The sequence below is a fragment of the Leguminivora glycinivorella genome, chromosome 6, assembly GCF_023078275.1.
Source record: "Leguminivora glycinivorella isolate SPB_JAAS2020 chromosome 6, LegGlyc_1.1, whole genome shotgun sequence".
Classification (NCBI taxonomy): domain Eukaryota; kingdom Metazoa; phylum Arthropoda; class Insecta; order Lepidoptera; family Tortricidae; genus Leguminivora; species Leguminivora glycinivorella.
This window is the reverse complement of record NC_062976.1, coordinates 2,517,952-2,540,516: the sequence shown is the minus strand read 5'-3', so window position 1 is coordinate 2,540,516 and position 22,565 is coordinate 2,517,952. Positions and strand designations below refer to the sequence as shown.

The window sequence follows — 22,565 nt, the reverse complement described above, 5'->3', positions numbered from 1 at the left end:
ATTTTTAATTAGCCGGAATTATTGTAAACAAAAGTGTGGCCGGTGCTATAAAAAATTTGCACCATTCTAGGTATTAAAATTGCCGATATTTTACAAGTTTAATAAAAATCTTTACATATTCCATTACACAAATAATGACTCTTTTTAAACAAAAATAAATTGAAACACTAAACGTTTTGGTATATTTATTGAAATTAAAAAGTTTTTGTCGGGTAGTTTGTATATTGCACTGGTATTACTGTGGAAATGTACCTGGGCGACCAAGTAGCGGGCCGCTAAACATTATTTTTAGCAACTTTTGAGACTAGGTGGCAATGATTTTTAATTACTAATTAAAACCGTCTTCTTCAAATGCGATGGTGGTAATAAGGTGGTTATAAATTAAATTATTGGTTTTGTGAGTATCTGATATGAAAGGACATCGTCTATTTTGGACCGATTTCTATATTGACTTGCATTGGATCATAACATAATATAACAGTCATTGTGTTCGATCGCTTCACGATTTTTAAGTATGTAAAAGAGTGATCGTTAATAACTGTTTTTAAAGTAATTTGATTTTCTCTCGGCCCTATACTTTGAGAACCCCTGACTTGAGCTGCACGTGTTACTTTGACAGTGACAGCAGTTTGTTTACGTTTATTCCGTTCAATTCGTAATGGGAGTATAGCTAGTACGAGTATCTTGTAGCACCTTGACTGCCAACATAATAAATAGTAATTATATCGAAATAATTGTATTTGTACGCAGGGATTGGAATCGGTATTGTTTTAAAACATCGAGATTGTTAAATATTTTGTAGTTTTGTATGTTCTTTATATAAGACAGAATCCTGTTAATATAATTAATAACGAAAACCAGATTTTTGCAGCGCAAGGCTGCAATGGCAGGGTCGCCATGTGATGCACATTGGACAACTCGCTTGTATCGAATATAGGTTTATTCTGTCTCAAGTTATTATTATTATACACCGTGTTTTTTTTATTTCCGTTAAATTCGACACGTCGTTAGGTTCATTATCAGGAACCACCCTGTATATAATTTTAGTTAAACTCGCAAAAAAAAAAATCAGCGTTTTCATACATTATAATGAATTTATTAGTGTGAGAGACCCTTAAGAATAAAATTTAGTTAGTGTCAAGTGATTGACGGCACATGGCACACACGTGTTCAGCAATCCTTACTAATATTATAAATGGGAAAGTGTGTGTGTCTGTTTGTTTGTCCGTCTTTCACGGCAAAATGAAGCGATGAATTGACGTGATTTTTTAAGTGGAGATAGTTGAAGGGATGGAGAGTGACATAGGCTACTTTTTTGTCTCTTTCTAACGCGAGCGAAGCCGCGGGAAAAAGCTAGTTATCTATATTTTTTTAATAACTCCATAACCGCAAGAGTGAAGACGCTAGTTTCTTATAGAAATTAATTGTATTTGATGTAATGAATGTTCCCTTAAAGTTAACGGAATTCAATAAAAACAGGGTGTATATAGGGCCAGCGATGTGAAGCAGTGTGAGTGAGGTGTTGCATTCACACTACACCATTAAAAATAAAATAATAAACCAAAAACTACACAAGAGTAAATACCGGATTCCGATCCCTACTTTTACGAGTATTCATGTATGTCTCACAAACGTTGAATCCGTTAGATGACTAGTCACAACTATTTGGGCCATTTTTTTCAAAGTTGTCCACCCCACTTTTTTTGTAACATGGGTATTTTTTACGCGATTAATACTCAGAAATCTCAGAATCGCGAGGTCTTTCGATCCTGATAGGAGAAAAAAAATGTCCCAAGATTTCCATACATTTTTTCGAACCTTCCATTCCGTTACCGCCATACAAAATAAATGAAAAAATGGTAACGGAACTGGGAAAAAAACCTTGGGACACTTTTTTCTCCTATTAGAATTGAAAGAGCTCGCGATTCTGAGTGGAAACCACATAAAAAATTCCAAATCCAAAAAAAAAGTGGGGTGGACAACTTTGAAAAAAATGGCCCGTTTATACATTGTATAAATTGCGTTGCTTAACTTCAAACTCGGGTAAATGCTTTTTGCTTTAACCCTTAAATGTATAGGGATGTATATATGCATCATGCATTTTTGACTCTATTGACAGCATGTCAAAGTTTAAATTGGAATAAATCTTTGTCAAGGTCATGCATTTAAGGGTGTTTATTACGTCTAAAAATATATATAATCTGAAAAAGAATCGACCTTATAGCAGATTGGATTTAGCTGAGTTTGAAGTTAAGCAACACAATTGTTCTTTACATAAATCCATGTGTGGCTTTCCAAGGCCAGAGAAGGTTAATTGTTTAAAGTGAATAAGGAGCCTTCTCGTGTATAGCTACATATGTATATCTCTCTATATAGTTTTAAGAGAAAGGGATATATTTTTAACTCATTTCCTTCTTGGTTTTAAATTCATCTTTAGGTCCTTAATGATGTATGGTTGATATTTAAACTTTATGTTTTAGGACATAAAAACATTATTTTATGAATTATGATATAATTATTATTATTTTTCAAATCATATTTGGGCTTATTCTCAATTTAGCCATAATTATTAATGCATGACCTTGACAATTATTCATTTAAATTTGAATTTTGACGTGTTGTCAATAGAGTTAAAAATATATGATGCATATACATCACTATGCATTTAAGGGTTAAATCTGCACCAATGCTACTAAAGTAAAGACCCGCCATTGACGACCGGTTTGGCCTAGTCGGTAGTGACCCTGCCTGCTGCGCCGCGGTCCCGGGTTCGAATCCCGGTAAGGGCATTTATTTGTGTGACGAGCACAGATATTTGTTCCTGAGTCATGGATGTTTTCTATGTATTTAAGTATTTGTATATTATATATAGCGTTGTCTGAGTACCCATAACACAAGCTTTCTTGAGCTTACCGTGGGACTCAGTCAATCTGTAAGAATGTCCTATAATATTTATTTATTTTTTATGTTAGTAAAAGGAAAGTTTTCGTGCTTAGCGTTTACACTTTAGTAAAATATTAAAACAAAGTCAATTTACGGATTTTAAGGTGTTACCATACCAGTTGATTGACATTTTCTACCTAGACTAGACATTGAACGAACGTCGCCGTCGATCGACTGGTGTGGTAACACCCTAAAATTTTAAATTCGTGCATATAACAGATTTAGCTCATTTTAAAGTTTTAATCATGTATTAAAATCGTATAATTTATTTTATTGAATGTGGCCATAATATTATATTGTGTAGTGATTATTGTCTTTCTTGTACTTAAGTCACGTGATTGATATGCAAGTACTTGATTATAATAATAAAATGAGTATTTATTAAAAACTCTTTTCATTATAACATACATACATACAATCACGCCTGTATCCCATGAAGGGGTAGGCACTAGGCAGAGCACATGAAACTACTAAGTTTCAGTGCCACTCTTGGCAAATAAGGGGTTGACAGAAAACGAAAATGTGACATTGCAGTGACAGGTTGCCAGCCTCTCGCCTACGCCACAATTTAACCCATATCCCACAGTCGCCTTCTACGACACCCACGGGAAGAAAGGGGGTGGTGAAATTCTTAACCCGTCACCACACGGTCATTATAAATAAAAATAAATACCTATATTCAGGAGAAATTACCCAGGTAAAAAATAAAAAGACAATCCCTAAAATACATATATTTAAAATTAACATCACATATGGCCATCTTATATTATTAATTACACTATTTGTACAAAACTAAATTTCTCATACACCTACAAGTTCACAACTTCAAAACACGATGTGTATTCATAAATATTTTTAACCCCCGACTCAAAAACGACGGGGTGTTCTGTTGTGTGTGTCTGTTTGTGGCATCGTAGCTCCCGAACGGATGTTTACTGTTTTTTCGTTTTTTGTTTTTAACATTTGTGATTCTAAATCATCACTGAAACGTCAATTCTACTAGCCAACTTTGGGCCTCAAGTTAATTTGTATGAAATTACTTTGCACTCTTGTGGATAAAATTCAACATTGTCACTCGTTTTTGAAGTATTAAGGGACCCTTTACCCGTTGGTGTGATGAAAAAGTTAAAGTTTAGTTTGTACATCTGTTCTTTTGCATCTTTCTTGGATTCTCTGGTTGATAATAAACTATGAACTTTAGAGCGTTTTCATACTATCCGATCCGATATCGGATGTATTGTGTCCCCAATATTTATTTATCTATTTAATACAATATAGGATACCGTAGGATCGGTATCTGATATCGTTTCGCATAATGTGAAAACGCAGTTACACGCCACACAATATAAAAAGTAGAATTAAAACGCAGACTATTCTAGACTATTGCGCCTTCTGGTTCAGTAGATACTCTTGTCGGAATCCGTTGTTGAGGTGTCCGGCGACTTTTGTGCGGAACCAGACTGGGGCTAGTTGAGTGAAGAAAGCCTGAAACAGGAGATTAATAAAGGTTAAGATTTTCCTAGGAGGAAGGGCATAGCAAATGATATGCCGCTTTGTGTGGTAGGACACAGCACAGTGGATATCATCTTGCTTCGAATCTAGAGTAGAGCCCAACTGGGGAAGTACCTCCGCCTTACAGAAGACCGCAGCCAAATAGCACTAGACCCTACTCATAGTATTGTGTTCCTGCCGGTGAGTAAGGCTGCCAGAGCTCAACGAGGATGCGGTGTGTTGGTGACGGAAGGATTTACGGAACTAATTTGTTCCGTCTATTGTCCTTTGAGTCATCGGAACCCGAACCTTCCTTGGAACTTGTACACTCCTTTTTGCTGTGTACTTAACACAGCAAAAGGGAGTGTACAAGTTTCTAATGGGTTGGCAACGCGCATGTGACACTCCTTGAGTTGCAGGCGTCCATAGGTGACGGTGACCGCTTTCCATCAGGCGGACCGTATGCTGGTTTGCCACCGACGTAATATTTAAAAAAAATACTAACTCCGGAACCCCGCGTGTTGATGGGCTAAGAATGTCACCACCTCCTATCATCCCTTGGGTGTCCTAGAAGTCGACTGTGGCCGTGGGATATAGATTCATCGGTGGTTGTGGACAATGCGGCAACCTGTCACTGCAATATCCTTATTTTTATACCCCCTTTGCTGAGAATGGCACCGAATCTTGAGGAGGCAGTGTAGCTCTGCCTATTCTGGCGTGGGTCTATTTATATGTATGTCATACTAACCTGAACCCCATGCATCCAATACCCAGTAGTATTCTCACCCTTCCCAACATCGCCACAGCATACTTCGCATACGCCGCTGGCGTGGGCACTAAAGGCCCTCCCGCCATGACAGTAGCAGAAAACGCGTTCAATAAGATGAACTAATCCTTCTTATATTATTTATAGATTCATACTAACCCCGGAACCCTGCGCGGTGATGGGTTAAGAATGTCACCACATATCATCCCCTGGGTGTCCTAGAAGTCGACAGTGGCCGTGGGATATAGATTCATCGGTGGTTGTGGACAATGCGGCAACCTGTCACTGCAATTAGGGTTTGCAAGATCCGCCGATTTTTCGGATCCGGATATTTCGGATCTAAGATTTGCCGGATCCGGATATCCGGATATTTCGGATAAAACGGATCCGTGTCGAAAAGGTCACTTTTTATAGTGGTTTCGTCAAATCAAAGCTGCTGTTACCAAAATAAAATAATTTAAACTCACAAAATGACATACGAGTAAATAATAGTTTATTATTGATTCATTAACTTTTTAGACGAACTTTTAACATACAATTGTGTTGTTAACTTCAAGCTCGCGTAAATCGATTCGGTTTTAAGGATGATTATACAGCAGAATGGATTTACCCGAGTTTGAAGTTAAGCGACACAATTAATGTCACTCCCATTGTACAGTACAGCATATAACATTAAACAGTAGGCCAATATTTTTGTTTAACTTACATAAGCTAATGCAGGGTTTTTTAGTGTTGTTCACTAATACCTCCGTTTTACTGGGGCGTCTATCCGTAACCACAGCCAATAAATACATCCATGCGAAATTGCAGATGTAGGAAAAAAGATAAATAATATAATTTTATTGCGTTACACGTATTAAACGTGTAAAATGTACTGCAATATCATCCTTATTTTTACACCCCCTTTGCTAAGAATGGCACCGAATCTTGAGGAGGCAGTGTAGCTCTGCCTACCCCTCTGGCGTGGGTCTATTTATATGTATGTCATACTAACCTGAACCCCATGCATCCAATACCCAGTAGTATTCTGCACCCTTCCCAACATAGCTACAGCATATTTTGCATACGCCTCTGGCGTGGGCACTAAAGGCCCTCCCGCCATGACAGTGGCAGAAAACGCGTTCATATAAGATGAACTAATCCTTCTTATATTATTTATAGATTCATTCATACTAACCCCGGAACCCTGCGCGGTGATGGGTTAAGAATGTCACCACATATCATCCCCTGGGTGTCTTAGAAGTCGACTGTGGGATATAGATTCATCTGTGGTCGTGGTCAATGCGCTAGTTACCTGACACTGCAATATCATCCTTATTTTTACACCCCCTTTGCTAAGAATGGCACCGAATAGTAGTTCTGCCTACCCCTCTGGCGTGGGTTTATTTATTTGTACCTATGTCATACTAACCTGAACCCCATGCATCCAATATCCAGTAGTATTCTGCACCCTTCCCAACATAGCTACAGCATACTTCGCATACGACTCTGGCGTGGGCACTAAAGGCCCTCCCGCCATGACAGTGGCAGAAAACGCATTCATCTTAGTTGATACGAAGAAGGGGGCCACGTGTTGGATGTAGATGCCTTTGGGGGCGTATTCTTCGCGGATTGCGTGGGTAAAGCTTCGGAGGTACGCCTGTGGAAATAAAACCAAACTTTATGACGTTATTTATTTCATTTTGAACGTTCTATGATGCATCAAACCTAACCACAAAATTAAAATTTTGAAAAAACACCCGACCGCGATATAGTGGACCGATTTTCATGAAACATGGCTAAGAACACTCCCAAGTAATTCAGCTTTCAAATAAAAAAAAAACTTAATCTAAATCGGTTCATCCGTTTGGGAGCTACAATTAAAGCCACAGACAGACACACACACAAACAGACAGACAGACAAACAAACAGACAGACACGTCAAACTTATAACACCCCGTCGTTTTTGCGTCGGGGGTTTAAAAATAAGGAATAACTAACATTAAATGGCACTTTGTAATAAGTGACATTGCCTTTGATAGAACAAAAAGGAGTAGGTAAGACTGACCTTAAGGATACATCAAGATGGTAAATAGAAATAGAATGAACAAAAAATAGAACTAGTAAAACCATAGTAGTCCATTTCTTTAGTAGTCCATTCAGCTTGAATGCGATGAAGAGATTCCAGGTCACTTTGACAAGTTGGATTAATAGTAACCGGAGGGCAAACTACAGGAAATAGAGACAAGAGACAAACAATGGTGGCTCCATATACAGCCATCAGCGGCATAGACAACAGTTCCGAAGACGAGTATATATTTATAATGACGCCCCTCCCATGGGTCGCCATGTAAAGCAAGATGGCGCTGAGGAAGAGAGACAGAAGGTGAGTACAAGAGAGACAAACCTTTGTGGCTCCATATACAGCCATCAGCGGCATAGGCTGCAGCTCAGAAGACGAGGATATATTCACAATGGCGCCTCTCCCTCGGGTCGCCATGTAAGGCAAGATGGCGCGGGTCAGCATGGTCGCTGCGCCGACGTTTACGATGATCAGATCCCATGATTTGGATGGCGGGGCGACGCATAACTCGACAGGGCAGTCGTAGTTTAGGCCTACGTTGTTTACTGGAAAGAAAGTGAAAGTAAAAGTTAACCTTTTAGCCTTTTTTTTTATGGGATAGGAGGCAAACGAGCAGACAGTAACTGATGGTAAGCGATCACTGCCGCCCATGGACACCCGAAACACCAGAAGTGTTGGAGGTGCGTTGCCGGCCTTTTAAGATGGGCTCTTTTCTTGAAGGTCGTATCGGTCCGGAAATACCGCTGGCGATAATTTATTCCACAATTCATTCTTTAGCGGATAAGATTAAAATATTACACACAGAACAGTTTCAGGCACTGTACCTCCTGTACTGTTAAAGCCTTAAAAAATCTGCATAAGGTTAATTTACAAAAATACGATATTTTCAGGGCATGTTTTGAATCTTTCGGTGATCTCTCGTCTGACGTGCAGCATGGAACATTTTGTGAGGCAGAAAACATTGTCGGCAATAAACGTGTCTCGAACCGTGTTTTTTTTAAATATTTATAATGTTGTTTACAGTTTAGTATGGTAGTTTTATAGTTGTTTTGTTGTAAGGATACCAGACTAATCCAATAAGGCCTAGTTATGAGTAGTTACCCTTCGGGTTGGAAGGTCAGGTGGCAGTCGCTTTCGTAAAACTAGTACCTACGCCAAATCTTGGGATTAGTTGTCAAAGTGGACCCCAGACTCCCATGAGCCGTGGCAAATGCCGAGATAACGTAAGGAGGATGTTTTTTTTTTTTAATATATAAATAAATATTATAGGACATTCTTACAGATTGACTGAGTCCCACGGTAAGCTCAAGCTTGTGTTATGTTATGGGTACTCAGACAACGATATATATAATATACAAATACTTAAATACATAGAAAACATCCATGACTCAGGAACAAATATCTGTGCTCATCACACAAATAAATGCCCTTACCGGGATTCGAACCCGGGACCGCAGCGTAGCAGGCAGGGTCACTACCGACTAGGCCAAACCGGTCGTCTAATCGATTGATGGTGGTTTTGTTGTCTATGACTTCTTTCTAATAGTCTGGTCAGAAAGTAAAGAGTCGTGAAATTAGGGTTTCAAAAAACGGTTTTTATTCTGGCTTGAAAAAAAAACATGAAAAAAAACCGTGAAAAAAAAAACAGTTTTTTTCTGGAGTACTTATGTTTTTTTTTCTAAAGTACGAAATATGAAAATTTGCAAAGCAGTTAATACTTTTATACGGTTTTTTAGAGTTAATGTTAACTATTAAACGAAATTAATCAAATAACTTTTATTTCTGGTCTTATAAAAGTAACGTTTACGAAATCTATAGTTGGTATATAGTTATCACAATTTACTGTTGGCAATACCATCGCCTTTCCACGCTGCACGCCGCATCGGGGATTCCCCAATAAACGTTTGTATACTGAATGTTAATCGAATTAAAATGTACGTTATTGTTGAAACTGAAACACGTTACAACTCACGAAAAACCGTTATTGTCGAATTATTAGTTCATCCGCAAAAAAACATATTTAGAAAAAAACTATGGTGCTCGGTTTTTTTTATGTTTTTTTTATAATTCTGACCAAAAAAAATGTTTTTTTTTTTCTATTTGCAACCCTACGTGAAATGTATGGGGTTCAGCTCCAGCATTCCACGACTCTTGAATTTCCGAGCAGGGGGCCGATTTTTGAGTCTCACGGCGTTCGAATTCAGAAAATTGTCACTAAAAATAATAGGCAATTCACCGTTTTCAACCGGTATTTTAGTGACAGTGAGACTCAAAAATCGGCCCCCAGACTGTAGCTTAAAGTACATTTGCAATAGAGCCTTTATTTAGATACCTTACCTATAATATTAATGATGTAGGTAATATTATAGGAGTCATAAAATTAAATAAGCAGCTAATTTAATTACTATGGTGTGGCAATGTTTACATTTGATCGGTTCATAGGTCCAAGCTTTCACTTTTCGCAATGTAAGAAACGCTTCTTGATTTCTTAAATACCAACCAACCATCCTAACCAACCAACCAACCATCAACCATCCTGACCGTTAACCATCCTGAAATATTTCATAGGTATATTTTTTATGACTTTTTTCTGCATGTGTATAGCACAGCACAACCAAGATTTGTACCTTTTGACCACCACACACATGATATAAATGTGGCCTTCTAGAAACAGAAAAGGTCGTTTACAGCTAGCACTATTCCTGCTGCAAAATTGCAGGGATGGATAAATTATGAATGAATTCATTGATAAATTCACGATGCACTTTTGCAGCTCACTGTACATTGCGGGCTGTTGAGGTTGCATACAATTCAGCATACCAATTACCAATGAAATGACTCAACTTTCGATCCCGTAATTACTAATAGCACTGAAAATTGATCAGATTTCGCAGATATTTTTCGAATACTGGTGAGAATTTTTTTATATGTTGTATGTAAAAACGCAGACCATCGAGTGTGAATGCGACCAGTGGTAAGTGTGGTAACACTGAAAGTGAACGCAGCCCATGCGCGGATCCAGGGGGGGGGGGTCATGGGGGTCATGACCCCCCCCTGGAGCCTAAGTTGGCCATACAAATAGACCACGTGACCCCCCCCCTGGGGCCCCGGGCCTTTACCACGTGACCCCCCCCTGGGCACGAAGCTGGATCCGCGCTTGACGCAGCCGCCGCGTGCGAAGGAGGGTAGATCGCACGCTGTCTACGCAACTTTGACATCCACCCGCCTTCTTCAGTTTTCAGTGATCATGATGCATGCAACTGCGTTAAAATATCGGGAGGTCTTCCGGTTCGAACGCCATCTTAGCGGTTTCGTGTCGTGAATAATTTATTTTTCTTTTAATAATTAATATTGTTTAAAGTGTAATATCGATAGCTTATTATGCAGTAAACTAATGTTGTAGTGAGAAGCTGATGAAGAATTAATCTCGAAACGCGTTTAGCCTCTTTTTTGTCGTCAACGGCCGGTAGTCCACGTGCTCTTGTAAAATCTAGCTATCAATTTACAAGTGCTAACTCACCGTACACTGTCGTACTTACCGTACAAAAATTATTAATACTTAATTAGCTCATATCACCTTGACACTGGCGAAATAGTCCCAATGGACTGAAGCCATTTAATTTTAAAAAACTGAACTAAAATATCGGGAGCTCGACAAAAATCAAAAAGGTAATCACGGTATCAAGGTCTATATCCCGGTCAATATAAGTCTAATGTAAAAATGAAACTTACCTAAGATACCCAAGTCCAGGTCTTTGAGTTGTTTCTCAATGTGGGGGTATATCTCGGCGCCCTGCGTGAAGTCAGCCACGATTATCCTGGTTTTCACGCGGTGAGTCTGCTCTGGAAACAATAAAGTTTAGTTGAAATTTGTGGGTACCTACTTGTGGGTATAAAAAATATTGATGTACTACGTACAAATCTTGCTCAAATATATTTCGCATAGCGTCTTAATTCGGTGTAAGAAGAGCGTAACGTACCTAAGTAGTTGTACCGCCAAATAGGCTAGTGTAGTGTCCTACTAGTCAAATCAGCTTCTTTTTAAGAACTGTCAAAACGATTTTCTAATGTAGAATTACTATGAAATACTGAGGAGTGACGTCATCGTCACGGTCAATTCATTTACTTTATATCTTTCTCCATCTGTCCATATTTTTCTTCTAATTATGTGGTGCTTTATTTCGCGCACTGCATAAAATACATTAATTTAGGTATAGGAAACTAGCCTATTCCTTCAAAGAGGGCGATCTTTACCGAGTGAAGGATTGACTATGAAATAATACGTCATGTATACTCGTAAAACCAATAGGTATATAACAAAAATCCCAAAACCCTCATAAGTATACAAATACATACATCCCCATTAAACATTTTTATAGCGCGATGTAGAAATTGTGACACTTTGTACAGCGACATCTCTCGTGACATTTGTTAAACATCTTGTATGAAAATTATTCTACGGAATTACAGCTCCGAACACCTAACACTATATTTATGAGACGATTTTTCATTTCGTATATTTGCACTTGATTGTATGTAGTGTTTTCTATCTTAGTGTGACATTTAAAATGTCTGATTTTATAACTGTCGTAAAATCATACAAAATTGCGAGACCTAACATTTTTACTGCATCTTAAGTCATCCCAAGTTATTTGCTAAGGCAATTGGTGGGCAATTGCCAACTGACCTCCCGCGAAGTGTCTAAACTTACTTTTTTTACATTTAAATTTGTAATGGGATGTTTGAATAGGTTTTTTTTCCGCCCTTAATACACAATTTACTATTATTTAAGTCGTTCTTTAGTACATTGTACCTACACGAGAGGTAAGTATAATTGTATGAGCGGAATCATGCTCTGGAAACCCCACATTAAAATCGTGTGTTCACTTACTAAGTAGTATAATATTAATCCTAACCCGTACTTACTGGTATTAATGATTCTGGTTAAAAAAATACAAAAAGGGGGTCAAAGATTGTGTACCTAGAGTATTTTGGACAAATCAAATTCAGGGCAAAATGATTAGCTGGCCCATGGTAGAAAAATGTTATTGTCAAGTTTAGTTGTAGTAAAAAAAAAATATTCGAGCCCTACACCCCAGCAGAGAGTGACAGGATGCAAAGAAAAAGCCTCTCGGCTAATTTCGATCTCTAATTAATAGTTCTGAACAAGTTACTTATGATTTTTTTTCTCATGCAATGATGTAGGTACCTACCAGCGGCGGCTGGTGAAAAATTCTGTTTAAAAAATTCATAAAAAATATTTTTTTTTTCAAAATATGGTTCTTACGACTAGCGATAAAAGATTGAAGAACCGATGGCCGCTGGTCTTATAATTCTATCTGTAGTGCTAATTTAGAAGTTTCAACCCAAAACTTGTCAATAATCGATGAGAATCGTGTGGAGCCCCTTAAGGTAAAGTTATGAAGTGTAATAATTTGGTTATCACTCCGGTAAAATGGTCAGTGAGGTTATTTCTCCGTGTTTTTAGGGTTGCGTACCAAAAAGGTACAACAGGAACCCTTATGGTGCGACTCTGTCCGTCTGTCTGTCCGTCTGTCACATTGTTAAATATCTCGAGAACTACTTATGCTATCGATATGAAATTTGGAATAGTTATAAACATTGTGAACCTCTACAAGTTGAAAGTATTTTTTTTAAATTAATTAATATAAATGATAGAAAATGGCCAAAATGAAAGGGGGCAAACTGAAAATTTCAAGTAACTAGGTCAAGTGGGGTATCGTTAGAAAGAGCTCAAATTGTACATATCAAAACTGTTTTTTATATTTTTTTGGTTGTGGAAAAAAAAATGTTTTTTGAAGGAAAATGTAAAAAAAAATACCGTCCCCCCCTTATCTCCGAAGTTTACCAACATAAATTTATGAAATTTTCACCAAACATGGCTATTATAATGAATATTACAGGAAAAATAAAATCGTACACGTATCTTGAAAACTTTTATTTTATTTATAAAAAACCGTTCAGATTTACATTTTCAATTTCAACATCCTTGCGGGTGTTTATTGTACCTGTATTTTTTAACAAAATAACAATGAAATTAGCTGCTTTCAAATAGAGGCAAAATGGTTAAAATCGGTTCACGCAATAAACAATTATTCCATAAAAATCATCTTCCATACTAGCTCGCGCGCATTAGTTTACTCAATTTGCCGATAGATGTCGCTGTACGTTGAACGCTCATTTCCTACATCGCGTTTTTCCTGTTATAATGAGGTCGGTTCAGGAGCGTCCTTGCGACATGTCGTAAGTCGTAAACTATTGAAGTCGAATAGTCTTGATTTTATTTGGACGTTGTCTAACAATAAAATTGTATATTAAAATATTACTTGTTATGTGGGAAATTGAGTCTTGAGGGATTTAGTAAAATCTGTAGAGTTCTATGAATAACATTTTGATGATTCAACTATTGAAAGTTTGTACGGAACCCTCCGTGAGCGAGTCCGACTCGCACTTGACCGGTTTTTTGTATTAGAAGGACAAAGTAAAAATATGGAATCGCTGTTAATCTGTAAGGAGAATTTAATGCTGGAAAACGAACTTTTAAGTGACATGTTGCATGTACAAAGACACAAACGAAACTAGAACGCGAAAACTTGAACGCCGCCTGTGTGCGTTGGAGCTTTTGAGCGGTCAACGGTCACCAGAACGCGGAACTCTGACAGAACGCAACCGCTCTCTGTCTGCGCACGCTCATAAAATGTTTTTCACCACACCAACTGTTAAAGGCTTACTTTGCTATTCGAAAACAGATAGCAAAATTGCATTCTATCCACAAGAGTGCAAAGTAATTTCATACAGATTTCAACTTGATGTCTTAAGCTGGCTGGTAGAATTTACCTATAAATGATGATTTTGAATCATAAGTATTGAATAAATTCATGGATTTGATTTAATTTGATGTTTTATAGTTAGTATTTTGTTATTGTTGGTGTGGTGAAAAAAATTGTGTTTCATTCGGTGGCAAAGTTTGTTTAACCTTCGTGCCTTGAAACCCTCGCAACGCTCAAGATTCCACTTTTTGAACCACTCGCTACGCTCGCGGTTCAATATTGGAATCTTTCGCTTGCTCGGGTATCAATATTGGAACGTGCGTTTAAACAACAACTTTGCCTCCTTGTAAAACAAATAACTATTACATAAATAGGTATTACTCCTATTATGTAATAACTTAATTAGGTTAATTTCTACGATATTTATACAAGTAGGTAATTAAAATAGGAAACGTGACTTAATCGCGTATAACTAACTACCTAAGTTTTTAAACTAACCTCCGACGTTTCAATAATGACGCTATCCCCTTGGTCTTAGAGAAGACTGACTATTGATATCAACTTACTTATTTGACTTGACACGCGATTGTTTGCAATTTAATTATATATGTACGTAACACTAGTAATAATTAAGGTTTTATTTTTTAAATAACTCTGTTTTTTTACAGCATTAAAGCCATTTCTTTACATAATCACGATAATCTAATCATACTTACTAATATTATATTATATCCTGTCTCGTTTTACGTGTAGGTATATTATGTGCACATTAGGTATTATACTAGTATAACAGGATATTCTAAAAAATATGCATAAAAACTTGATTACGAGCATTCAGTAATCACGTATTTGTGGTATAAAACAAAAAAGAAACAGCCTAACAAAAAGGTAGATTATACAGCACAATATAAGCTATGTAGGTTTAAAAAACGACCTTGGCCTTTTCATGTCCTGTACAGCCAAGGTTTTAAATATAGATGTGGACAAAGTGCCAGAAATATGTATTCACGATCTTAACGTTTAAGCAATGAAATCGTGTATAGGTATCTACTATTTTTGGCACTTGGAGAAAGTGGATAGCGCCGCCGAACGGTTGATACTAGAACCAAAGATTCATGGCACTTCGCCATCGACATACATTTTCCGTGACGTAATAACTTTCAGTAGTTCAGTAATAATCTGGTCAGAAAGATTCTGGGACCCGTGAAAAGAGACGATGGCAGTTGGAGAATCCGAAAGAATGTCGAAATTGAACATCTAATAGCCGAACCGAATATAATAGGTGAGACCAAGGCACATCATCTCCGCTGGCTTGGCCATCTCATAAGGATGGGTGAGGATCGGGCAGTCAAGAGGGCCTATCTGGGTTGTCCAACTGGACGCCGTCCCGCTGGCCATCCTAAATATCGTTGGGCAGATAGAGTGGAGGCAGATCTCCGTGAACTCGGCGTTAACGAGGGCTGGTGAGAGGTCGCTCTGGACCGCGTAAAGTGGCGTGCTCTTGTGTTGGAGGCCAAGACTCACTTTGGGTCGTTGCGCCAACAAAGTAACTAAACTTTAAAAATCGTGGTAGGAGTAGGAGTCCGTAGGAGCTCGATTGTACCCAATGAATATAATTTCATTTAGCAATAAATATTTATTTGCGCAATTACTTAGCGTACTTATTATCTTTTTTGCTAAATTTCCTACAAACCAAGAAGTCTAACAAATAGGTAGGTAGGTATTACATAATGAATGTAATTTTTAATAACAAAAAAAAAAAACCAGGAAGACAATGGTATAATAATACTTAATTTTGTTGTATAGGTACTAATTTTATTACGCCTTTCTTAAGTTAATTTATGTGAACCTCATAGCAATTAAAAAGAGTGAGTGCGGGAAACACGTACCTATGCTTGAAACAAACAATTATAAAAGATAAAAAAATCTTAACAATTAAATCCTTCGTTGTGGTAGTTAACAGGCCCCGTAATCCTGCAGAAATGCAATCTGTCTCTATCGCTCTTGCGTATTGGCGGGATCAGAGTCCAGACTGCATTTCTGCGTCGCGAAAAGAAAACGAAACGCCGCGAAACTAATCTGGCTCTGTCGCGCCAATACGCAAGAGCGACAGAGATAGATATAGAGTTTGTGCCATTCGGCTACGTATCCCGAACTCATTGCTACTTTGGTGCACTTCTTAGATTTAAGGCAAGATAGGCATCAAGTATGAAATTACTTTGCACTCTTATGGACAAAATGCATCTTTGTCATTCATTTTTGAAGTATCAAGAGATCCTTTATCAGTTGGTATGGTGGTGAAATGACAGTGCCGTTCAGACTTAGTAAACTCCTAGTGTTAACATTTACCTATCTCCTTGGCCACAGCGTGAAGTTTCTCCGGGTTCCGACTGATTAGCACGATGTTCAGCCCCCTTTTAGCCAGCTCGAACGAGTAATATTTTCCTATGCCATCTGTGCAGCCCGTCACCGCTGCAAACAAAGAAAGAATCATTAAAATCCTTACGAATCTTTAACTATAACCAAGGACGATATAATACTGGGACAGACAAAGCCCAAACAAAAAAGCATACACCTGAAATGTATGGGCATTTAGGCTTAAACCTAGATGGCGCTGTTTCGCAGCCTGTGAGTGGACAGCATTATATTTTTTCCAAGTATTTTTGCGTGTTTTTATTTTTTACAAGAACAAATGACATGCTTCTTTATTTTAATATCACACATGAATACACATTTAGAAAAAAAAAAAAATAGGCACCATCAGTTATGATAGTATTTAATAGGTGGCGCTAAAAAAATTAGGTACGATTCTTAGTATGAAGATTGTAAATCCTATATTAATCATCCTTGCCATAATACATCTTTTGAATATATTCCTATCAGTTAAGTTCAAAGTATGGTCAATGCCTTATCCTTACTTTATAAATCTTTTCCCGTAAGCAATCCTGCGCCTGCGACGCTCAATTTTGTAAAACCGCAAGCAGTTTGTACTCCGGCTATAATTTTCGTGTTATACAGTTTCGCAAGCAGCAATTTTGTGTCATTACTAGACAACGAGATGGTTTGGAGAGCCTGGTAAGACGATACGATGGTAAGTTAGTCTATGGCTCTATGCTTATGGCAGCAGTTCTCAAAAAGTTTGTACATAGCCACGGCAGCAAATTTTAATTGATCTTATGTTGTAATATAAGTCGACTTTCGTAAGATATATACAGGATAATTGTTATAATTAAGAAACTATAGATACTAGAGAACCGTAATGACGAAATAAAACTTACTAAAATCTTTTTTTTTTTTTAATTTATTGAAAAAAGAAAAACCTTAAAGTCTAAAGTTACAAATTATCGCCAAACTGTATAACAGTTTGTTGGCGGTGCGCTCTTGTACATGTATCTATTATATTTTACTATAAGTATTATGCTATAGTATAAGTAAGAGTAAACACAATAAAATAGGTTAACGGATATCAATAAAAACAGGTTGTATAACTTGGTAATTAGAATTACTGAGGCTAACGAAGACTGCTATGGTGATTATTTAACATTATTTCTTTAAGTTTTGTCTTGAGACTGCCTATTTTTAATTTATTTTTCTCCAGTAAAAGAGGGTATTTGTTACAAATTTTAGGTGTTACATATTCCATAGTTCTTTGACCATAATAATTTTTTGCTGTAACTTGACATAATGTTCTTTTCTTAGATAACCTAGTATTATAGTGATTAGCCGGTCTTTCGATTTTATAGTCCTGAGTATAGTAACATTGTATAGCATTAAGATATTCTACTTTACATGAAATCGGAAGGATTTTACAAGCTTGAAACAATTTTTCATAATTATTTCTACAATCATACTTTGTCTTTTTATTAACTAAGTATTTCAAAAGCCTTACCTGCAACTGTTTAATTTGATCTATGTAAGTTTTAAAAGTGAGTCCATAACAACTTAATCCGTCAATCTCAATTCGTCAAAAAAATCTTGGTAACAAAATAGGAATAAAAAAAACAAATTTAACTTTTTCCAAACATTGTGAGAACTGCTGATGGTAGGTAGTTATGACTATGACTAAATAGTAGGCTATAGAAGTTAGAATTGCCCTTGGTAACCATTCATACAACATACAATCACGTCTGTATCCCATAAAGGGATAGGCAGAGCACATGAAACTACTCAAACTTCAGTACCATTGCAATTGGCTAATGGCAATTGGTTGAATTGAATTGTGACAGGTTTCCAGCCTCTCGTCTACGCCACAATTTAACCCATATAACGCAGTCGACTTCTACGATACCCACGGGACGAAAGGGGTTGGTGTAATTCTTAACTCGTCACTACTCGGGCACCATATGAATTCAATATGCATAGCCGAGTGCACAAACGCTTCACAAAACGCTCACGAATCGTGAGCGAATCGTGAGCGAATCGTGAACGAATCGTGAGCGAATTGTGAACGAATCGTGAGCGTATCGTGAACGAATCGTGAACGAATCGTGAGCGAATCGTGAACGAATCGTGAGCGAATCGTGAACGAATCGTGAGCGAATCGTGAACGAATCGTGAGCGAATCGTGAGCGAATCGTGAACGAATCGTGAGCGAATTGTGAACGAATCGTGAGCGAATCGTGAAGCGTTTGGGCATTGTCCTTGGTGTAAGGATCAAAATCTCTACTTAGGTAGGTACAGTCAATCTGAATCCTAGGCCACTGTAGAACCCTTTCACAGTAAAAGTCAAACTGACTTCTATTAGCAAATAAAGCACGGTGTCAATACGACGGGGTTCTAGAGTGGCCTAGGGTTCTAATTAGTTGACTGTACCTATTACTAGTAAGTTTTTGTCCTTGAGTTATCCGGTAGTCATGACTAAGTAGTCATGATTATTGATTATTAGTCAATATGGCCTCAATTCAGTCAGCAACCTTATTATAAGTAGGTACTTCGACTGAAATGAGAACCTAGCTGAACCAACGGAACTGTGGTGAAATCTAAATTACATATATAACTTTGCAATCTCCCGAGGCTCAATATCGGGAAGGCACAATCAAAGCTTGCTTCACAAACTTATAATTATACCTGCTTAGTAATGCATCGAAGTGAAGTTTCCAAATTTGCGAATGTTCTCACGAAAAACTCAGTAAGTTACTGAGTACGTTAGCCGATTGGCACAAACGCTCACGAAATGAAACGCTCGTAGATCTCTATCTCCGCTCTTGCGTATGGGCGCGGCGACAAAGCTAGAGTAGCTTTCGCGGCGTTTCGTCTTCGTTTCGCGTCGCAGAAATGCCACTCGGCTACGACACCTGTTCTTCGTTCATTTATTGCCCAGCTTTCGGTCGATTTTAGTTAATAGTTGATGAGTTGACAATAAACACCAGTGTGTAACTAAAACATCAAATTAAGCGAATTTAATTTATTAAATTAAATACGACATGGGGAAAACCATACTCGCAAATAATGTTTTGGTTGAAGGTAAAGGTCCAAATTTCCCTTATTCGAGCGGTCTCAATAAGAGTGAGAGTGAGAGGCACCCGGAGACTCATAAGGGCCTTCGAATGTGAGGACGGAGCAAGGATCCTGTACTAAAGAAGGATTCCGAAGAAACGGCCTTAGCGAGAATAAGTGATTTTCATTTTTTAACAATCAATCGACTATTGCCACTGTTTTTAATTTAACGTTCCGGACTACGTGCTTGTTTTTGTAGTTGTCAATATTTTATATTTCATTTTATTATGTATCTCATTAATTTAAATAAATTGCTTGATTTTGATATTCAAATTAAGCGATCGTCAACTGTTGAGAACATTGCGTAATAAATCCTAATCTTAATTAAAATTATAAAAAAAACCCCCCCGCGACATAGTGGACCGATTTTCATGAAACATGGCTAAGAACACTCCACTAACTCAGCTTTCAAACAAATTCGTTGCTATGCCTGCAGCTGCTGGTATCGACTCGGTTAGAGACGTTTTTATGTATAAGTACGCCATTTCAAACTTAGGTATATTTTGATTCATCAAACTCGAGTAGGTCTAGACCTACTAGTACTAGAGGTAAATAGCTACACACTTACTAAATGTTAAAGAACAGATCATTCGTCAAAATTATCATCATATGCTACACGAGATTTATTAAAGGGTGAACAGGCAGGCAAACATGGTCGCGTGATAAACGATCGATATAACGTCAGGCCGTCCTTTTCGCACTATTTGTAAGTGCAACAGGGACGCACCGATGCGATAAAGTTGCAGTTAAAGATGCAGGCACCTTCTAGGCGCTCATAAAACCCATGATAAGTAAGTAGTAAGGCCAAATACTTAGATTTAGGTTTCTATCGGTTTGTTTGCCTTACTTTGTACGGTATATAAATGAGCTATAAAATCCATACTAATATTATAAATGGGAAAGTGTGTGTGTCTGTTTGTTTGTCCGTCTTTCACGGCAAAACGGAGCGACGAATTGACGTGATTTTTCAAGTGGAGATAGTTGAAGGGATGGAGAGTGACATAGGCTACTTTTTGTCTCTTTCTGACCCCCCACTTTACTTAAATGGGTGATGGAAGTTTGTATAGAGAATTCCACAATTTTCGAATTTAACGCGAGCGGAGCCGCGGGCAGAAGCTAGTATCATAATAAATAGGCATCGCACACCTGCATTTTGAAAGATTTTACGAGCAAGTGATGAAAACCATCGTTACTGCAATAAATCGCGCATAAAATAATATAAAGCCTGACCATAATTATATACGCGCCATTTTGCGGAATTTCAGTAGGACTATTTTCTACATACTATATTGAACTGTCACCGTACCTCTACATCAGAAAAACAGCTCTACATCACAATTGGAATGACGACTAAAAATAACTATTTAGTCCGTCAGTTAGATCATCATTTTTTTTTCTTTTTTCTCGTAAACGAAAAATGACGACGGTACAGTGCCTTGAAGTTTCGCGTGACGTCACGCCTAGGTACAATTCTTACCTAAAAGTGACGTCACAAGCCCCCACTCCGGAACTTTGATGCCCTGAATCTTTGTATTTTATCATTAATTAGATAAAGCGAAAAATATTTTTAGACGATCTGACGGACTAAACAGAATTCCATTTTTTTAATGTAGTCGTCATCGTCATCCCTATTTTGGTCAGGCATAAATTCCTACTTTTTTAGTTTTTCTAAAGACCAAATATTTGGAGGTATTTAGCTATTGGTTTCACTTAGCTTACTTTGTACGGCATGTAAACGAGCCATAAACTTTTATACACAGCTGCATTTTGACAGATTTTACGACCAAGTGATGAAAACCATCGCCTGCCTAATTCGCTCATAAAATAATATAACCTGTGCCCGTGATTAGTTGCTATTACACAACATCATCGCACACACAATCTTCAAATATCGTTGAATACTGGATACAAATGGAGTTCTTATTTATTTAAGGTGTTTGTTAATAATTGCATTGAGTGCTATCATCTGGCACGGACTCCTCACCATTTCACGATAACAAATTGCAAGATTGATCATAGTTTCTCGAATAAATAAATAAATAAAAAATCACTCCAATTTTGCTTAGCAAATGATCAAATGATGCGGTCGATATACCTACGCCACCTACGGGTAAAATTAGAAAAACTCTAAAAATAACTAATATTTATTTATTTATTTATTTAAACTTTATTGCACAAAAGAACAACTTAATGTACAAAAGGCGAACTTAATGCCATGAGGCATTCTCTACCAGTCAACCTTTGGGCAAAGCAGAGAAGATTGTAGGCGGTGCATTAAGAGACCAATTATGAAATATCAATCAAAAGCTTAGACATATAATATATTAACGTACATACAATTACATACTATTTTTACATAAATACTGACCTGTTATGTTCTCGTTCAGGCAGGCAATTATGGTCGCGCGATAAATGATAAAACATCTGGCCGTCCCTATCGCACTTACTAATAGTGCGATAGGGACGGCTAGATATTTTATCGTCCATCGCGCGACCATGCTACCCGTGCTGGTTAAAAATGTTAAAATCTAATATTTGTTCTAAGCAGATAGGTTGACGACGACTGCTTCTTTGTTTACCAAATTTCTAATTCTAAAAAAAACGAGGTATATACACTTAACTGTTAGGAGGTTAAGAACATTTTGTTTCAAATTCAAAAATACAAATAAAATGTTATAGGTATGTTGCAGTTGTGTTAGTCCAATAAAATATTTATGTGATTGCCACCAATGGCCTAACAATAAAAATTGTATTCTTATTCACAGATTCATTTCACCGTGTGTACTACTCGTCGTAGCAAACTTCGGTTCACGACCCGGCATAACCTACGCGTAACCTACTCTTACGCAAACCTAGTGCACAGATAAACAATAGACCTACCTTTCACCATGTTTACTCGCCATCAGATGTATCTGAGCGGCCGGGGCGAGCAAAAACATCTCTATGCGCCTTATCGCTTTGACCTGCAGGGTTGGCATGACACATGACTGCCGTGAGAGTTTGTCGCCGCGAGATA

General features: G+C 37.6%; 1 protein-coding gene across 2 annotated transcripts in view; it reads right to left on the bottom strand.

The window, feature by feature from the left end:
- Positions 1–3,659: 3,659 nt before the first annotated feature.
- Positions 3,660–22,565, bottom strand: part of LOC125227137 (inactive hydroxysteroid dehydrogenase-like protein 1) — a 29,125-nt gene continuing 10,219 nt past the window's right edge. Inside the window, exons 2-6 of one of the 2 annotated variants that reach the window (XM_048131358.1) lie at positions 16,403–16,525; positions 10,995–11,105; positions 7,587–7,807; positions 6,612–6,839; positions 3,660–4,428 (exon numbers count right to left, since the gene is read on the bottom strand). In XM_048131358.1, coding sequence (XP_047987315.1) covers positions 4,324–4,428; positions 6,612–6,839; positions 7,587–7,807; positions 10,995–11,105; positions 16,403–16,525 — 788 coding nt within the window. In that variant the 3' untranslated portion in view covers positions 3,660–4,323. The remainder of the gene's footprint in view (positions 4,429–6,611; positions 6,840–7,586; positions 7,808–10,994; positions 11,106–16,402; positions 16,526–22,565) is intronic. The other variant, XM_048131359.1, reaches the window with a different exon arrangement.